The 15,870-nt window shown below is 39.5% G+C and overlaps 1 protein-coding gene across 9 annotated transcripts in view; it reads right to left on the reverse strand.

The window, feature by feature from the left end:
• Positions 1-2,832: 2,832 nt before the first annotated feature.
• The window catches only part of CTBP1 (C-terminal binding protein 1), a 254,294-nt gene continuing 241,256 nt past the window's right edge, over positions 2,833-15,870 (reverse strand). For 8 of the 9 annotated variants that reach the window (XM_061359783.1, XM_061359784.1, XM_061359791.1 and 5 more), the window contains 3 exons: positions 13,418-13,545; positions 9,782-9,899; positions 2,833-4,305 (listed from right to left, as the gene is read on the reverse strand). In XM_061359783.1, the coding sequence (XP_061215767.1) occupies positions 4,119-4,305; positions 9,782-9,899; positions 13,418-13,545 (433 nt within the window). In that variant the 3' untranslated portion in view covers positions 2,833-4,118. The remainder of the gene's footprint in view (positions 4,306-9,781; positions 9,900-13,417; positions 13,546-15,870) is intronic. The other variant, XM_061359782.1, reaches the window with a different exon arrangement.

The raw sequence follows: 15,870 nt of genomic DNA on the forward strand, positions 1-15,870 counted from the left end.
GGTTGGAGTGAACTGAATAAAGGAAATACTGGTGGTGCAGCCTTTTCCTTCAAGCAGAACAACTGACGCTACTGAAGCATCCACTGAGATTAAACAAGAGAAGAAAACCCCTCAGACTGAGGCAAGGAGTAAGCTGGTAACAGCAGTTACAGTCATTCGGAAAAGGCAGCCTTAATGATTTGAGGTGGAAGGCTGGGCAAGAAAATAAAAAGGCATTTTCTCAAATAAACATTCTAACGGAAAAAGCTGAAGCTTTTAATCCCGAATGGAAAAAGGCCTCTAGTTGTTGGTTTGGTAGCAACTGTGTATGACCTTTAAACAATGTTCTCACATTTTAGATTGCAAAAACAAAGTTATAGAAACCCCCCAACAACAAAACCCCAAACATCCAACCCAAGCTGCAGGGACTTCAGGACTGATTCCCAGTAACTGCCAATTGGAAACCTGTCCCAGGAGCTCCCTCGGACTAATCCCCATTTATGCTCATTTGTTCTCATACAGCAGCATTTCTTTTAACATTTCTCCTTACTTCTCAGCATTTTACTATTTACAGTCAAATCACAGAATGCTTTGTGTTGGAAGGGACCTTAAAGATCATCTAGTTATAACCTCCCTGCCATAGGCAGGGACACCTTCAGCCTTCACTTGAAGCTGAAAAAGCCAAGTTACTCCAATCATAGAACAGTTAGAGTTGGAAAGGACCTTAAGATCATCAAGTTCCAAAGCCCCTGCCATGGGCAGGGACACCTCACACTAAACCATGTCACCCAAGGCCTCATCCAACCTGGCCTTGAACACTGCCAGGGATGGAGCATTCACAACCTCCTCTCACATCATAAGCACTCCACACCTCCAGTACTTTTGAGTTATTTTTTGCTAGGACTTCAGCTGAGTTTGCCCTTTTGAAAATGCATGACCAAAACTACACACCAAATGTTCCAGGTCTTCTGTAACATCTCCGATCCATTTCCACCCCTATCAAAAACACTGCCAGATGCATCTGCCATCATCTTATCCAGAGCTGCCCTAGAGTGGCAATCCATCAGTCCTATCATGAGAAAACACCCATGGCTTTTCCTGGCAAGTTGTTTTGACTTGCAACTACCTGCTGCATTTGTACAATTGTTCTCTTTCTGCTTCCAACGGCCCATATTTTGATCCTTGTGCTCCAGAGTCTCTTGCACACTGGTGATGCCTACGGTCTTGAAACCAGCAGCAGTTTCAGCATGGTTGGCCTCCTTCTTGGCCAAGATCATTAATTCAAAAACCACTATCCCCAAAACCCCTGACTGACGCAGGTACTTCAGTTACCTCCTCTTTCACCTTTCTACGCTGCCTCAGGCCATTCATAGCCCTCTGCTGCCATCACCTTCCCCACTTTGTATTCTCCCACTAACTGCATCTTCTTGTCTAAACTTTTATTTTGCACATCCTTCACCAGACAGAAGGAAATCTAATCACATTTCCACTACCCAACAAAAGCAGCTGTAAAAGATAGAAGGTTAGACTGGCATTAACAGCCTTTGTTCATTATGGCAAACTTTTCCATTTAGTCACTTACTCCAAGCCTTAATTAATCTTTTCAGATCATGATGCAGATGCGTGTACCCATCAGTCATTATCATGGCCTGAATGTCTTCAGTAGAAGCAGGAACCAGGACTACTCTCTACTTGCCAGACCGCAAGATACATACCAAGCACAAACATAAGAATACTGAGCATGTCCCACCACCGAGGCAGTGTCCTATCACACCATCAGTGCAGTATTTCAGGCTCCAAACCTCAGTTTGTGCCTGAGCAAGCACAGATGACAACCCAAAATTATGCAGTTGAAGGACAGCAACCTTTCGAACTGAGCCTGAGATGTGCATACATAAATAATACTGGTGCCTTCAGTTCTAGTTCATCAATGTATTGATTCACTTGAAGCAAAGCTTACTTACATAAGCCATGTCCAACTGATGCAAGAAAAAAACCAAACCCTCCTGGCTGCAAATGAGACTGACAGTGATTGTTTGCAGCCAGATGTTACATGTTTGGTTTCATACGTTAAAGAATCATCTTCAGCCTGACAAAGTAGCACCTTACAGCATGGATTACCATGCTGTAATTATATTCATATATATCATTATATTCATGATCTATGAAATCCTACTTCAGCTGCAGGAGATCACATTTGGGATTTTGCAAGTTCTTGGCTGTAAAGCTGTTGGAAGAGTCTTTGCTGGGATAACTTGCAGCTTTAGGGCTGTTTTTTGGTTTCTTTCATGGAGGGAACAGGAATGGATTTACCAACAATAAAATTGTAATGGATGACATTTGGGGCTTTAAATGTTCAGGGCAAAACCCTTCCACTCCTCCATGGAGACAAAACCCCACTTTATACAGTGCTCCTCGGGTACAGTCCCACAAGCTTCAGCCTGCCACGATTTGCCACCTTCTAATATTTTCCTAGCAGACACAGAGGATGCTCTGTAGACTTGTGGGAATGGGGGACAGTAAGTTTTCATAGATCCCATAAAAATAGCTCACTAACCCTAATACTAGTTCAGACTAATAATGAACAAGAGACCACTGAGGACGTTTATGTCCAGGTTCACTTTCTGCCATCCTGGATTTCCTTTCTGCAGCAGCTAAGCTTTTGTCTCGATTTTCTAAGCTGTGTAGGGATGAAGGACATCTTACCCAGGAGCACAGGGAAAGGTCAAACCAGCATCCAGCTAACATCTGCCTGCTCAAAGAAACAAATTCCTTCAAATATAGCAAACACGATTACGTCCTGCTGCACACTTCCATCATCACCAAAGCAAATAAAACAATGGACACTTCTCATGTTGGACTTCGGCAAAAGACATTTATTATTATTATTATTATTATTGTTGTGTTGCTGTTGTACCTCCTCTGCTCTGCCCACAGTGGTGGCATAAACGCTGTTACCATACTGTAGCTGACGATGCCGGTGTAACAAATCAAAATCCATCTTAATTTCAAACTCCATTAGAAACACAGGAAAAAAAGATCAACATTTACGAAATGTAAAGGGAAAAATGGTATGGAAAGAATTATTTTTTTTCCTTTTATTTTTTTCAAGCTTCCAAGACAGTTATTACAAACAACAGAGAGCAAAGTAAAGCTAGAAATGAAATACTTGACAGCATCGGTTTAAAAATTACAGCTAAGAAACCTAATAAAAGTTGAATAAAACGTTACTAGAAATAAAAATTTTTACACATATGATATTTGTCTGGGATTTTTATTTCTTTAAAATAATTCATACAAATGGTTACAGTCACAAACATGATTTTAACCAAAAAATATTGCTAGCCTACCACATTACCAGGAAGGAATCAATGTAGGCAATGAAATGCTGCTACTTTTCAGTAGTCTAGTGCCTTTTTCGCATCCCACCAATAATATATACCTTAACTGGTGACAAAAAGCACAATGCTCGTTTATACAAAACCTTTTGTTTTCCTCAAAATCTCTTTTGCAAGGTTTCTTCATTTGGAAATAAGGGAATTCATGCCAAAATGAGGAGAAAACTGTTTTCTTTTTGTTTACTAAATCATTCTAAAAAATAAGACAAGCAGGTAGAAAAAACAATGCACTGTGTGGCGTAGAAAGAAAAATGGGAAAAATTCATTGTCCTGAGAAGTTTGCCGACTGCCTCATTTTGGGGCATGTTTGAAAATATAAAAGAAAGGATTTTTAATCTCAAAATTGGTTTGTTGAATGCCTCCCTTATGTTTTTCCTTGTTGACAGCTAAGCAAACAAACCCTTTTTAATGTTCTAAAAACTGTACACAGACAAGTACATTCATGGTATAATTAACTACTAACTTCTCTTGCTTAACAAAGAACCCATAGGACACAGAAACAGTGAATCAGTCCACTGGACAGGGACAAACTACAATTTATACGGAGGAAAAAATGTTTCCAAATCTTCTTTTTTGTCTCCCACCTTTTCCTTTTATACTGTATATTGGACCAGTTTCTAAACCAATAATCGTCTCCTCCTGTAAGTTCATGGTTTTGCCTTTAATCAAAATCCAGGGTTTTGTTTTTGTTTTCCACACGCTGAAGTTGAAATCTGATGTTGGGAATGCTGTTTTCGTAGGCTACAATTGGTCGCTTGGGTGGTCTCTATCAGCTTCTGGTTTGACAGTTTGGCCGGGGGAAGGAGCATGGGGCGGGTGGGCTACAGCAGGGAGGCCGTGTGATAAAGACATAGGGTTGGGGACTATTCCTTCTACTGCTGCAGGTATGCCAGTTGAAGCCACACTTACAACGCCTGGGGGATACCTGCTGAGAGAAGAAAATGAGAACATACATGAAACCCAAGAGATAACTGACTGGAAAGCCCACCTTGCCTCCTTCTAGAGCTACAGAGATGCTTCTTTCGTTTTCAGGCCAGTGAGAAAGACAGTTGGTTAAGCTCCAGGTGAGATAGCATACATAGATGCTGATGAACAAAGTGAAAGATGCTGTATCTTACCCAAACGAGAAATAAAGGTTTCCTACAGTCTATCTTCAGACTTCAAACTTAGCATGAGTGACAACATAACAAAGGAAACAACCTGGAAGTACTGCTCACTCAAAACATACCACAATAGGAAGTAATTCAGGCTGGGTCGATACAATACCGATCTGTTCTCTATAACTTCTCTTCAAGTTTACCTGCAGGTCCATTCTCTTGTAGAAATTATACAGTTTCGCTGTTGTGGTTTGAAAATATTATTTCTTTAGACCAATCTTGCAGTCATAGCACTCTGATGGATCCCCAAAAAAGCAATGATACCCACACAATTCAAGCCTACTGCACCCGAGTGACAAAACTTACTCAGCATCAGACTTGCCACTGTACTTGTCTGAAAGAGAATCAGTTCTAGTTATACAGAGGACAAGTGCTTCAAGTAGACTGCAAGTGAGAGAGAGATGCCAACACAAAAACTATGGATGGTTTTAAAGATTTCTTACTTATATCTGGAAGAACACTGAGGCCTAAGTAATGAATTCAAGAATAAAACCCACCCTCTGCTTCACCTCGATTTTATGATGGCTCTGATATTACTAGGCTAAAATAAACTTTGCAAATCTACTGTTTCAATCCTGAAGTTCAAATGTAATTGATGAACTCTGGTATTTAACAGTGATGTTTGTAACAACAACTACCCATGAATACTTTTAATAAGAATGTGTTTTCTCTTAAGTACTTCAATACCTGTTTGCAAGTTACCTCATGCTGGCCACTCAATACTGGCCCTTTGCCTCCTCTTCCCTATCATAAAGCCACACACTCATCTCTTCTTCTCTCCTGCTATATTGTGCTCACCCAAGCATCCTAACGAGTGTTATCCATTTAAAAGCCTAAATACACAAACCTACCACTTACTCACTGTGGCATCTGCTACCCTAGGATTTACAGAGGACTAAATGGGAGAGAAGGCACTTGTCGAGCTTTTTTTAAACACATTATTCTGCTGTGGGTTTTCACTGCATCAGAGTTGAGCACTGAATGCGTCAGGGAATTTCACTCCATTTCAGTAGCATCTTTTCTGAAGTAATGAATGTTTGTGCTGCTCATCCTAACTTCCCTCCAACTGACGGAAAAACAGAACTTCCTCAGAAGAGGAAGAAAGCCAGATGAAAGCACATGTACTTGGTTCTTTTTTGTTTCCACCACAGAAACATCATGGCTATCCACTACTGCACACGGATGAAGAAGACATCAGACACTAGCCTGGACATCCTGGGAGACTTCTACAGATCGTAACACTGACTGTATCCTGGGATGGATAACCAGTAAGTGGAAGATCACACCACCTGTAGGCCAGATAACTTTGTTCTCAACTGTGTACAAGTCTACAGGGCTTCCAATGCTAATTCCTCCTCCAGAGAGGTTCCTCAGAATTAATCTGCTGTTGCTAATGGAATTAGTTGCTTGTTTCAGTACCTCAATTTGAATCTTATTAATCAAATTTGCCTCAATTCCTATGAAAACTGTCAGACTGGGTATTATTTACCCATACTTAAGTTTGAAACAGCTTATCTGTAACTCTATGTACTCTGCAAAAAACTGCAACATGACATGGCAAAACTTGCATGTAAAAGCCCAACACAGCAACTGTTTCCAATACAGAATCTCTGCTTTCTAGCAACATAATCCCTGAGCATCAGCACACCAGAGCTCGGAGGAATCAAGGAGAGAGCAAGTTTTGCGATTGCCTTTTCTTCAGAAAGAAGTCAGAACCTTCCCTTATGAAAATGGACGGTGCTGAATCAGGAGCATTAACAGTTACCTTATAACCACATTAACCAGTTCAAACTACACATCTGTAATTCTCCTTTGACTCCAAATACTCTTTCTGTATATAAAACTATTTCCCTTGCACATCAAGTTATAATAATTTGGATTCTATCTGCCAGCATCTCTCTGCAGACACAGGCTTCCTACGGACTTTCAGGAGCACTGAAAAGCCCTACAATCATTTTCCTTGTCCTAAAGCTACACGGTGGCAGCAGCCAAATTACAGATAACATACCCCCTGCAGACACTGTATTTTCCTTGACAACTCTTAATCCCATTTGCCATTCTCATTTCATAATTTTTGTCCCTTTTTAATTTAATCCTCAGTTTTGTTTAAATCGTATCTCTGAAAGGAAGAAGTCTAAACTCAGCAGCCTTTACGCATGGGTATTTCTGTCCTACAGAGCCTCCCTTTAAATTGCTATTTATTGCTTTTTTATTCTTAACCAGCAAATAGATTCCCTCCAGCACTTCATAAAGTTGCTCCCAATCTTCCTCCTCTGGCAGCAGTAAGTTGAAATGTTTTTCAGGTAAAATGTCCACTGCATTAAAGTTTTGTGAAAGCAGAAGTGAGAGATCAGTTTCACCTCCTCTACTACTATTTCACACTTTCTTTGCCTTCCCCCACATATTCTTCTTAATGTAGGAAGAAAAATGCAGTAGCCCTCTTAATTACAACTAAAAGGTAACTAGAGTTTCTATGTTAATCTCTTGTATTTGTTTAAACTACAGAAGCACCATGAACTACATTAAGCTCTACGCAAGAAACTGTCTGTCCCAAACCAGCTTGAAGTGCACGCTGTTATCTTACGTTACAGACTGAAAATCATCAGTGAAACACCTCAACACGAAATAACTCCCGAATTACCAACATCTGACTATTCTCATTCAAACACCTCTCCAGCACCTAGATATTCTCATCTTCTACCTGTTAGAAGGCAGAAAGATACGTCAACATGTCTATAAATTGCACAATCACTGTTTGCTGGCTGTCAAATTCTACTTTGCTTATAACCTGCACGCTCTGTGACATAGGAAATAGCACGGGGTTATTTACCTGGCAGCTCAGTAACAAATACACAGTAAAATCACAAAACCAGGGTGTATTATGCTGCTTCACTGAGACTACTACAAATAGCTCCTTCTCAGGAATAACATTAATCTTTACTCATGGGAGAGGTCCCATTAGCTTGACCTTTTGTGTTGAAAGGGTGTCTTGCATTTCACACAGTAAATGTTTTTGTTTTCCACAGAATACAACGATATTCAGATGATCCAGATTATATTCTGCTGATGAATGCTCAATGTTCTTTGCTTGTGATAATATCTGATAATTTAAGTGTCCTGTCCTACACCAAAATACAAGTGAATGATACAGCTAGAATAAAATACCCTCATTAGTTTAAGTTCACCGAAAGAGCTATTTGCATTTTTTAACATATAAATTATTATCCCAGGTCTTATCTTCTAATGCAATTACATGACTATGATACAGTTATTACCACATCTGAAACACCATACTGCCTGCGAGAGACTCCAGAGCTCAGTTGAACATAATCTGAGACTGCAAACAAAAGATACAAAAATATGTTTTGAACCATCAAATTCTGTACTTATCCAGGCAGGAATTAACCATCAGCAATTGCTACAGAAGCCAGTTTCTTCATAGCCTAAGCTTCAAGTTCTGCATATTTTATACTACATGAAAAACTAAATGCCTTCACCCATACTGAAACACTATTCTACCACCCCTCCAAAAAACAGCTTTTATTATTTGTTGTATGACTACTCTGTACAAATGCCAAAAATTAGTTTTATTTTGCATTTAAAACTATGAAGTCAGAATTTATGATTAATTTTCTCTATTGAAAAAACTGACTGAAACAATGCCTAAAAAAAGGCGTTCCATTCTGTGTTTATCCTGCTTGAATTAAATACATATGGTCTTTACCGTGTAAATCATTAACCATTCCTAAGTTAAAATCCATTTCTAGCTGTGAAGCTTGCTTCTGCTGGACTTGTAATCCCCCCACAAATGAGAACAAACAACTGCATTTTATTTGGGCACGCAACCCTGCCAACAACTGCCACGACAGGGTTGGAGTTACTACCCCCCATTCAGCAATACCTGCCTTTAAATCTCAATTGTATTCAGCTATACCTACGTACTCCAAAAGGAAGTCAATGGAATCACATGCTGTGTGGAGAAGAACACATGCGCCTGTAGCTTTCATTTAAGTAAGGACATCCTTCTTCAGGTATTTAGGGCTACTGGCAATTTTCCAAAAATAAACATCCCACTGTGATGTGAGATACACACATGTTGACCAAATCAGTTATTCTTTCCCTCTGGTGCACTTCTGGCTACTGATAAGGAGATTATGGGAGGGGGTGATGATGCTCCCCCCACCATCATCTCTCCATCGCTTTCAGATGAGACTGTCAGAAGTCACTGGGACACAAGAGCTTTGCTTCACTTCTCAGCAGTGCACTGAAGGGTTCTCAAATGGGGTAACACAAAACCCCCATCCTGTACCTATTAAAGGTACACAGTAGTTCTCCTAAAGAAGGACAAAGAGAGATGTATGAAGAAGGACAGTGGAAAGATTAGGACAAAGAGGCATTAAAAAAAATCATCAAAGGACTGCACTGTCCCTTCCCTCAGGGCACTGAAGGAAGCAGCTGTTTGTAGCTTTTTCAGCTACTTTCATCCTACTTATGAGTAAATACCATAGTGAAAGATAAAAATTGCAGATATTTTTTCATAAATAAAAACTGCATGAAGCTGGCTGCTAGGAAAAATCTGCTGCTGGAACAGCTGCTAGGGATAAAAGGTCAGGAAAGACTCTCAAGCAAACAAAGTAACTAAGGAACGCACATATTAGAGGTAAAATATTGCCCTTTTCTATTAATTATTAAGAGCTGCTTTCACAGTTGATTGAGAATACACAGATCGAACCCCTGAAATGCTTTTGCTTAAAAATTAAACATGTCACTTAGAAAGCACTGTTTTAAACATCTTTTCATAATCACCACAGGCTATTGCACTTTATTCACTAATGAGTCAGTTGTTCTCTCTTGTGTCTGGAGCCAACAAAACCACGTAACAATAGTTTATTATTGAAAGTCTTTTTGTAACCTCCTGCTGCATCACTACCTTCAGCAAAAGGAACATAAACTTCCACTGCACTCACTGGAAATGACCAGAACGGTTTTAAGTGAATATACAAAAAATTGTATATTTTTCAGCTATTACTAACCACACAAAAAAAGATGAGAAAAGGAAACGTAGTTGTGCACTGCCTGACTTCAACCAGCAAAATGAGATCATTCTCCTGAATGCAATAGTTACGAAAACAATATAGTTGGGGCCTAATCCAAAACCCTTTATTAACAGGAAGGTCTTTAATTTATTCTTCAAAACCTACCTCTGAATTAAGGAGGTTATTTCTTTTACACCTGCAGCCTGCTTACCTGTATGCAGCACCATTAAGCTCTGGATGAACAACTCCGGGATCCATGCTGGCCCAATGTGTAGCTGCAGTCAAGTGATCTTTGTTAACACAGTTTTTCAGACTGTCTGGAATACGACCTAGGAGGAAGCGAGGGAGAGGAAATAAAAACCCATAAAATTGTATGCCTTATGCTCTGAATGTGTCTATGTTAAAATATTTATAAATATTTACATATTTAAATCAACACATAAAATTGCACTAAGCTTATTTTGATCCTCACTGTTACCCTTTGTCTGGGACTTAGTTAATAATGGTCAAAATGCTCTGTATGATTGTTATTTCTCCTTTTCTCTTTGTCTTTTTGTATACAGGGTCTCAGTAAAACCATAATCAAAGATTCATGTTTTCAAAGATAAAACTTGAATATAGAGCATGGCAGCCATTAAAATTTAGTAATGTACCTTCCTGCCCTGCCTTTAACTTCACTTTCCTCCTTTTCTCTCAGTATGTAACAGTGATAAAAACACTTACTGAGGCACTGAACAGGCTGCCCAAAGAAATGGTAAGTGCTCCATCCCTGTCAGTGTTCAAGGCAAGGCTGGACATGGTCTAGGGTGATGCGTCCCTGGCCGTGACAGGGGGTTGGAACTGGATGATCTTAAGGTCCTTTCCAACCCAAACTATTCTATGATTCCGTGATTCTGTGATTGAAGAATGCAGGATTCTGAATGGAATTTTGCCTTAAACCTAACATGACTTTTTTCCTGTACTCCTGATGTTCCCCTTCTTTATTTCTATTGCTCTTCACATCTATTTACTATAACGTATTAATCCTCAGCCATCTATTTCATTCCTGCAAAACCCCGAAACTACACTAGACAATTGTCCGCTTCTTCAAAACTCTTGCTTGACCTCTGAAGTATAAATGAAGCGTTAAGACACTGGAAAATCTGTTATCCTGGTTCAGCACATACTGAACAAGCCTCAGTAGAGCTATCCCCAGCCCTGCAAAAACTGAGTAGATATGACACACATTTTCTTCACAGCAACAGGAGTATTTCCACCTATCTCAATGGGAGATGAATGGAGGGTTGTGTTTCTTCTGACATCTGTTTTGAAGTATTTTTTAAAGTTTAATCTTACTGCACAGATGTAGAAATAAGCTCTACCTCTGCTTCTGCAGGCAACAGTATTCCAGAAATGCTTTCAAAAACTAACCATGCCCCATCCTTAAGGAATTCAGGCTTTTTGTCTTCAACTTCCTACAGGAAATTTGATTAAGAAGTTTGCTACTCTTTGCCTGCTCTTTCTATCCATCAGCCTGGCCATAATGCTTTTTGTCTACTGGATACCATCAAATACTTGTTACTCCATAACTTTTGCTTATGCCACTGAAGCTTCCCACTTCTATGCACAGGCTTCTTAGCTCAGTATCAGGCAAGATGAGGTACATGCCTCGTTATAGGTGAATTCCTACTGTTATCCTGATTAGAAATCTTCTTCTAAATGTAGCTGCAATACACATCCAGCTAAACTTCTGCCAAAATCATCCATAAATTTAACTACTACCTCTCTTTTGCTGCTGTTTACCCAAGTATTTTTAAACTCCACTCCTGTCTTCCACCTTGCCCTCTTATTCTTCATTTTGCTTACTTCTCTAGGCATGTCCTCCTCCTAATAATAGTCTTTCCTTTTGCCACGCTTGTCTTCCCATTTCTTCCATTACTGTTTTCAGTGGTTCTCCTTATTTAATACTTTGAATGTTTTCACGTTCAAAAATGTATTTAAAGATATTTGATCTCTGGTTATTATTTTGTACATCAGAATATAATTGACTTTTTTGGTAACAGCAGAATATCGTAATATAACACTTAATATCTGTATCATCAGATGATAGCCATAGCCTACTTTCCTTCACTATACACCTTTTTCCAATTAGTTTCTCCCTATGCACTCTCTCTCTTCTGTCCTCCCTATGGCTTTCACATGTCCAGCTTCATCCCATACTTCTTGTATCTTTCCTACATTTGTTTCACCGTAATTCAATGTAATTCTCACCTCCCTAATGTTGGTCGCAGTCTGATCTTATTATAAACCATGTGCAAACACTGAAGTGCTGACAGCTTCAATACAAATCAGTGATACATATTGCTGATAGCACAACCACACGCTTAAGGAAAATACATGTCTGCCTTCCTAGGCACATATGTTTGGGCTATTGCACAGTACTTCACATAAAACTAGCTCCATATAGCTGACTCTTATTCAGTTTTCAGATCTTAGTCTATTAATGCTAATTTGCACATCAATCATCACCCAAGTATGTATCGTTTGCTGGTTTGTGCAATCTTTCCCAGAGCTATTGGGGCACTGGTGATAGTTACACAACAATTTTATGAATGCATGATTAGAGTACTTCTGAAGTATAAGAACAAGGAGCAGTTCCAGCAAAGGGATGGTTGGGCTCTTTAGGTTACCTCTAAACCAGAGACAAATAGTCCTAGTAAAGGGCTATTCGGATCCAGAGCTTAAGAGGTGCCTTTAATTACCATCCAGAGGGGAATCACAGAATGGTTAGGGTTGGAAAAGTCTTCTTTCTGCACAGGCTATATATAAAACAAAACTGCCCAGCCTCTTTAGGCACAAGGAAAGGCTACTGCTAGTGCTTTTTGTATAGCAGAGCAATGTGTTGGCACCGAACTACTCTCAAGGTGACACAGATGGTCCTTCATGTCTGCAGAGCATTCAGTGTATATTGCCAAGGGGAACAGAGCAAAGTCCTACTAAAGAGAGAACATTAGTGCTTAATGAATCATTTTCCAGTATGAAAATTCTTCCTTTTATTTTAGGCTACAAGGGATTCAAACCAATGCCAAATGGCTCACTCTTCTCATTTTATTTATTAGCAGTGCATATTCAAGACATAACTGTTTTCTCTTATGTGAACAGTTTACAATTACATGGTAGTTATATAACAAAGAGACTCTGCCCTTTAAAATGCCAGACGTCTTTAGCAATGCTTTAAAGAGAAGAACATCTAAACCAGAGTACCCTCCCAATGAAACACTGAAAACTTTTCTTTGGCATAGAGAATGTGTTGTTGAGATACAAGCATTAGTGGAAACAGCATGAAGCTCTAGATACTTTATCTCTGAACATTACAGCCTTAAAAACACTGAAATTCCAGACTGCCCTCCAAAACAATTTTGGATAAACTTTGGAAAATACAAATAAGCCAAAGAGAAAAGAATAAGGAAACAGAACTGTTCATGACAAGTCTAAGAGTGCATATAGAAAAACCTATTATACCAGCAATGCCTGGATGACTCGTGGTCAAACCCATCAATAGCTAATATTTACATGTAACAAAAAACAACCCCAAAAGTGGGTTTTCCACATATAAGTACATTTCTTTTACATGGAAAAAGTACTTATTTTACAGTACCTGCTTTCTTTTTGCAACTGCAATGAACCTCCAAAATAATCTGTTCCAGTTCTGAGAACAGACTTGGTATACTTGCTCATTTTTACATTCCAAACACTGTGTAAGTGGCAAAAAAACCCCTAAGGCTGGTTCATTTCAGTACCCTTCAAGAATGAGAAAGTTTGTTAAAAATAAACACACACTGAAGGAGCCAATAAGGTGAGTTAGTACCTGTGATCGCCCTTCGGATCTCCCGTGCTGCTTCCTCCCGCATCTCAATTGAGGCTTGTTCACTATACCAGGCTGCATGGGGCGTACAGATCAGGTTTGGTGCATCCTTCAAGGGGCCCTGACTAAAGCTAAATGAAGATTTAAAACAAGATCAAATGACAAAAAAATAAAGATGGGGGGATAAGAGGAAGGATCCAGATGGATTTGTATATACACAGATTAATTTCTACAACAGAGAAGAATTGCATTTCTATTCCTTGTTGGGTTTGGTTTTAAATCAGTTAATTTAATACACTAGTCATGTTATAAATAAGCAACAATCACCTCTCATAGACTCAAAGGGTATAACCTAAGTATAGCAGCAACATTAGCTTCTGTCCAATGCACTTACTGCTATCATAGCAGCCTTCCAGTACCTGAAGGGGGCCTATAGGGATGCTGGGAAGGGACTCTTCAATAGGGACTGCAGTGATAGGACAAGGGGTAACGGCTTAAAACTTAAACAGGGGAAGTTTAGATTGGATATAAGGAGGAAATTCTTTTCTGTTAGGGTGGTGAGGCACTGAAATGGGTTGCCCAGGGAGGTTGTGAATGCTCCATCCCTGGCAGTGTTCAAGGCCACGCTGGACGAGGCCTTGGGTGACACGGTTTAGTGTGAGGTGTCCCTGCCCATGGCAGGGGGGTTGGAACTTGATGATCTTAAGGTCCTTTCCAACCCTAACTCTTCTATGATTCTATGATACAGCCACTGCCACTTCAGTTCTGATACAGAAATGCATAAAGCAAGTCCCCAAATCAATTCAGAATGCCACTCTTATTTGTCCATTTCATCACAGTTGTTCTGTTCTCCCAAGATCCACTTGGATAGTTATTTTCAACTAGTTTTTTCTTTCCTGTTCCTTTATAGACGCTCCACAGAAGGAAAGAAATACACTTTACAGATTGGTTTTCAGGGAAAGCAATGAATCTGTGTAAAAGTGCCATTACAGATACACAGTAAAGAAACTGAAAATAATGGAAACTTGCTCCTCCTATTTATTTCCAGTTTTAATAATCTTTACAGTCAACTGTAACAACAAAAGAACAAATATTTTAAGACAAAAGCGTGCTTCCAGAGTTGGTCATGATTCATAAAATGATAGATTTCATCTGTAGCTCAATAAACATCAGAGTATCTGGCAAAACTCTTGAATACAGAGTTGCATGCTGCGATCAGATAGACATGCAGCACTGAAGCCAAAGGAAATTGTGGCTGTAATCCTGCAACTGAATCTCTGCAGATGGCATCTCCATGCAGTAAATGGGGCTTCCTATAGCTGCAACGTTCTGCTTGTGTGGATCAGAGATCTGAATTGGTAAGAATGTATGTAGCTGAAAGTCCCTTGAGCTGTTAGACTATGGCTTTGCACAGCACTACTGCATTGTAATGACTACATTCTGAAGTAAATGAAGGCAGGGTATGCATAAATAAAATTAAATATTTGTGATGTGGCATTGTGTCTCAGTAGATATCAAAATTCTACCTAAAAGGATGCTATTCTGTTTTTTTTTAAGCTTGTTCCCCTAATAGAAGGGACTGTCCTCTCTCCATTCCTCATAACCTGCCCTCAAGTCCTTAATCTGTTCCTCTGCAAAAAAGGTCTGTGGATTGTGCCAGCTAAAATTAACATTTCTCCCTGCCCAGACTGAACAACTACAAAAGGCTTGTTGCATGCAAGCACCAAGCTACAGCAGTCTTGTAACTCACAAGTCAGGTTCAAGACTCAAGGACGTATCAAATAGGCACCTTTCTGTTGCTGATACTGTAATACCAACACCTCTTTGGAGGGTGGTATATTTCTGCCTAAAACGCTGGACTTCTTAGTGTCATCCAAAAACTAAGGGTTCTGCTACCAGCTATGCTAATGACGGCAGAGCTACAGCTCCCCTGATAAAAGTTAAACCAAAACAAAACCTGCAATCTGAACATCTTTCTCTTAACTTTTTTTTGCCATGTATGGTTTTCCTGCAGAGGCAATCTGGACAAAAGCATGTATTTTCCTCCAGAAAGGTGTCATACAGTAGTTATTTCTCACACCACATCTCAACTCTGCCTCTGAAAGAGTCTGTTCAGACATCAGCGTTAGTTGCCTCCACAGTTGTATCAATGACAAAAGAGGACCCCCCTCAGAGGCATAACACAAAGTCATATCAAGAATTTGAGCCCAAGTCCATGCTATTTCTGCTGAATAACCCACTGGATTTTCATTTATTTATTTTTAAGGAAAGGAATTAAATCTTGGATGTCACTTTTTTCACTTCTGATCACATACAAAAGCTCCATCTACATTTGCATGTCCAGTGCTGCACAGATTCATGTTGCTTTACTAAGGAGTATTTAGCTATCAAATGAAGGGAAAACTCAAGTTTACTTGTTGCTGTTGATTGTATCATGCACTAAGACTTAAAAACAA

Source organism: Neopsephotus bourkii, unplaced genomic scaffold, assembly GCF_033783945.1.
Source record: "Neopsephotus bourkii isolate Nb327-2 ecotype Australia unplaced genomic scaffold, CSIRO-AGI_Nbou_v1 NB_994, whole genome shotgun sequence".
In the NCBI taxonomy this organism is placed as follows: Eukaryota; Metazoa; Chordata; class Aves; order Psittaciformes; family Psittacidae; genus Neopsephotus; species Neopsephotus bourkii.